Genomic DNA, 3898 nt, shown 5'->3' on the forward strand with positions numbered 1-3898 from the left:
GTTAGAGAACCGACGCTAGAGAGACATCAAACTGATGTAACCCACAGTATCTTCAGCACTTCTCCTACAGCACATGATACTGAACACATAAATGCTGCTCCAGTGATCAGAGACCAAGAAAGAAAAGCAAACTTAGGTATGTTTAATTCCATTACATTTTTTTTCCCCTACAGCTAAAGCTAAAACTGGTACTGAGTTTGGATTACAAAATGAGTATCAAGCTGACTTTACCTTTCTCTGTAAATGTAACTTTCAACCCATATCTGAATATTTTGGAGTAGGCAAATTAAATTTCAAATTATTGATTAAGCTTTGAAAAAAGGGAAACTATATCAAAAAAGTGTAATAGATGTAAAAAAATGTTAATGGACTATTGCTGCACTACTTCAGATGTAACTGAATATTGAGATATCGATAATGTGGTATTAAAGGTTAGTTTTAGCATTTCTAAAGAACATTTTTTTTGCATAGTTTCAAGACTCAACAGGTACAAGCCACTGATAAAATTTAACATTTTGTGGTGTTAGCTAGAATTAATGAAACTTGGTTTTGAAGGAAGTAGACAACCTCGAGAGGTCTCTTACAACCTAAACTGTTAGGTAATCCTGTAACTTCTGGCTAGATCATTAAAAAATGAAGCCTTAATTTTTTTTTTTTTTATTTAAACTGAAACAGATAACAGTAACTGTACTACTGCACAAAAGTTTGCTGCCATTCAGCTCTACCATATCTAACATTAAAATCCTTAATCAGTCTGTGACATAAAAAAAACATTCCTACGTTAGAATTCAGTTTTTACTTTTGAAGAATTTACTGTAACATCAGTTTTTTCACTAGGCTGCAAACAACACTGCAATTTTAAGCTTCTATTTTAACTGTCATAGCCTATAACATGACTTCAGCGCCCCAGAATTTCAGGTTACTTTTAGAAGTTGCAGGCCCTTCAGAAAAGGGATCTTGTATGTAAGCACAGAAGAGCCTTCTTTTTCAGTTCATTTCAGCGTCAGGAATTGGAACTCGTAGATCAAGAATTGTGAATTGAAAAAAGAAAACTTTTTAGAAACTTCAAAAAAAAAAACTATTGGAGGCTTGACTGAAATTCAAATTTTAAGAATTAATAACAATGCATAGATAAGGGACAGAGAAGTAGAAGGCGGCTTGTTTATAATCCATGTTTCTCTAATACAGGGAATCCTCCTACACCAGTAAAAAGGCCTGTACTAAAAAGACAAGCACGGATAGATTATAGCCTTGATACAACAACAGAAGACCCTTGGGTTAAAATTTCTGACTGCATAAAAAGCCTCTTTAATCCCACCATGAGTGAAGACAACGTCCACTTAGATTTGCAATCTAGCATCGACACGAAGAAAGAGAATCCAAATCGAAGCAGCTCAGAGACTGCTCTGAAGAAATCAGAATCAGAAATAGTTGGCTCGAAAGTGCTAAAACCAGATGAAAATGACAACGTGAAAAAGGGTCCTCCTGTGGCACCTAAGCCTGACTGGTTTCGCCAAAGCCTGAAAGGATTGAGGAAAACAAATTCAGGTCTAAAAACACAGGCACATCAAAGTCCTCCTGACCTTGAGAGTATCTCCAGCAAAGAACTGCAATCCAGCTTATCCCGTGTTTCTCCTAGGGGATCGTCAATAAAACAAAGAATAAGCTCATTTGAATCTTTGAGTGCTCCGCAGTCACCTGAAAATGTACACCGAAGGCTTAGCCTGAAACCGTCGATCCAGAAGGAACACTCTCCCACCGCAACGGGGTCAGAAGCAGCTCCAGCCCTTTTAAATCAAGACTTTCTCCAACATTCTGAAGCTAGCCAACAACAGCCATCTGTGGCCATGGGTACAAAGAGCCTAGACAGGTCTTCCTCTCCCAGGACGGTCCTTGCGGCTAGCTCAGAGAAAAGTAACCATGCCAACACTGAGAATTCCTCGGGTCTCTTAACCATCGAAACCTCCCATCTCGTATCAGTAGCAAAACCGCACAGCCTGAGATCACGAAGTTTCCCACTTACTGCTACCCAATCTTGTGAGATTATGAAGCCATATGATGAAAAGTGTAGCAAAATCTATTCCATCAGTAGCCAGGTGTCATCCGCTTTAATGAAATCTTTGCTTTGCCTTCCTCAGTCCCCAGCCTCTTCTGGAAACAGTGCGTGGGAAACTCTGGACACGCTCTCTCAGTCCTCTCTGGAGGACGATGGGACTTCTCTCTCACCTGCAAGCGAGAATCATCACCTAGACACTGGGTTTTCACTAAAGTAAGACACCGTATTTAAAAACCAGATTTACAGACCAGCATTGGCGAGCACCTGTGCTAATCTGCTGACAGATTAACTTTCTGTGGTGGCGGCACACAATAGTAAAGCGCAGCCTAACTTAAGAAGTTTCTAGAGCACAAAGGCTGAATGACTCACATGACCGTTACACTTGTTTTTCATTTGTACTATATAAGCACAAGTATATTTCAAATTTCCTCCTGCTTAAGAAGAAATACTTTGAGCATCTCCATGATAAAGGAGATTAAAGCCTGTTTTTGCTTAGGACTAAGAGATTATTCCTATGCTTTTATGTAATGGATCCTACTTTTGGAAGGCTAACATGATTAATTTACATTTGTATGTATTTATAATACTTATTACAGGAATTACCACCCCAACTAAATGCTAATAAGATCAAAAGATGACTGTTCCAAAACTGCCTGTGCTACGCTTTTGTGGGTACATTATTTCATAACACCACGTTTCTTTTTTGTTCTTGTCCCTATGGGACACAGCCTCTCTGAGCTGCGAGAATACACCGTGAGCCTAGCAGACAGTGAGAAGGAGGAAGAGAAACAGGAACACAGCTCACCTCAAGCATCTGGTGTGTCAGGGCAGTCCGTCATCTCTCTGCTTTCCCCTGAAGAGTTAGCAAAGCTTATAGAGGAAGTCAAATCGCTAGACGAAGCAACCTTAAAGGTAAATCTGCTTTTGCTTTTTCAGCACGATTTTCAGAAAGCTGTGGAGTGAATGCACCTTGTTAATCTTTGCAACTTATAAAAATAATGCAAAAATAATCCCATTTAACTAATGGGATAACTGTTATTCCAGCAGGTAAGGTCAGTGTACGCAGAAGGAGGCATGGATGTTTTGAAGGCCTTTCTTTTTATCTGGGTTGCCAGTCTGAGACACCAAATGCCTCATTTTTTGGGATACCTTTACTCTTACTGGATTAATCTGGAATTGCAATAAAGCTCAGAATAAGTCAAAATCAAGGCTAAATGTATGCATTCCAGAACTAGAAAGACTTCGGAAGACCACTTACACGGAAAGAAAAAGCAGATAACACTCAGAGCTCTGCACTGAAGAGTTTGTCTTCTGCTGGCAGCTATATATTTGCTGCGTTAAGACACTCCAATGCTTATGCCACTATGTCTCATCATTTTATGCACCAAAAGAAAAAATGCTGATTTTCCAATCACAGTGACCTATCTGTTGGGAAATTCTTGACTTTATTTCTTTCTGTGCCTAGGAATTTGATGATATTCATGTTACAATCTTACATAAAGAAGAAGATACTGGGCTTGGATTCAGCCTGGCAGGAGGCATTGATCTAGAAAACAAAGTGATAACAGTAAGTAACAACTTTAAAAAAAATACCCCCAAACCAAGTACTCTATCGGAAAATATATAACTTAGTGCTTTTCTACTACAGAGGTTGGCTTTTGGCATAATCAAAGTAGGCAGCCGTACTGCCAGAGTCAGAAGAATCATGGTCTTAACAGGTGAAAACGGGATCCTTCGGCACAGAGCTGCCCTCTCCAGGTGACTGGCAGTGGTGTTCTGTTTCCACCACACTCCCCAGCAGCTCTGAGAGCCAAGGCAGAACCACGCACAGCCCTCAGCAGG

General features: G+C 39.8%; 1 protein-coding gene across 1 annotated transcript in view; it reads left to right on the forward strand.

The window, feature by feature from the left end:
• The window catches only part of IL16 (interleukin 16), a 37336-nt gene that overhangs the window by 31200 nt on the left and 2238 nt on the right, over nucleotides 1-3898 (forward strand). Inside the window, exons 16-19 of the mRNA XM_010144921.1 lie at nucleotides 8-136; nucleotides 1189-2269; nucleotides 2785-2968; nucleotides 3522-3623. Coding sequence (XP_010143223.1) covers nucleotides 8-136; nucleotides 1189-2269; nucleotides 2785-2968; nucleotides 3522-3623 — 1496 coding nt within the window. The remainder of the gene's footprint in view (nucleotides 1-7; nucleotides 137-1188; nucleotides 2270-2784; nucleotides 2969-3521; nucleotides 3624-3898) is intronic.

Source organism: Buceros rhinoceros, unplaced genomic scaffold, assembly GCF_000710305.1.
Source record: "Buceros rhinoceros silvestris isolate BGI_N320 unplaced genomic scaffold, ASM71030v1 scaffold8301, whole genome shotgun sequence".
NCBI lineage: Eukaryota > Metazoa > Chordata > Aves > Bucerotiformes > Bucerotidae > Buceros > Buceros rhinoceros.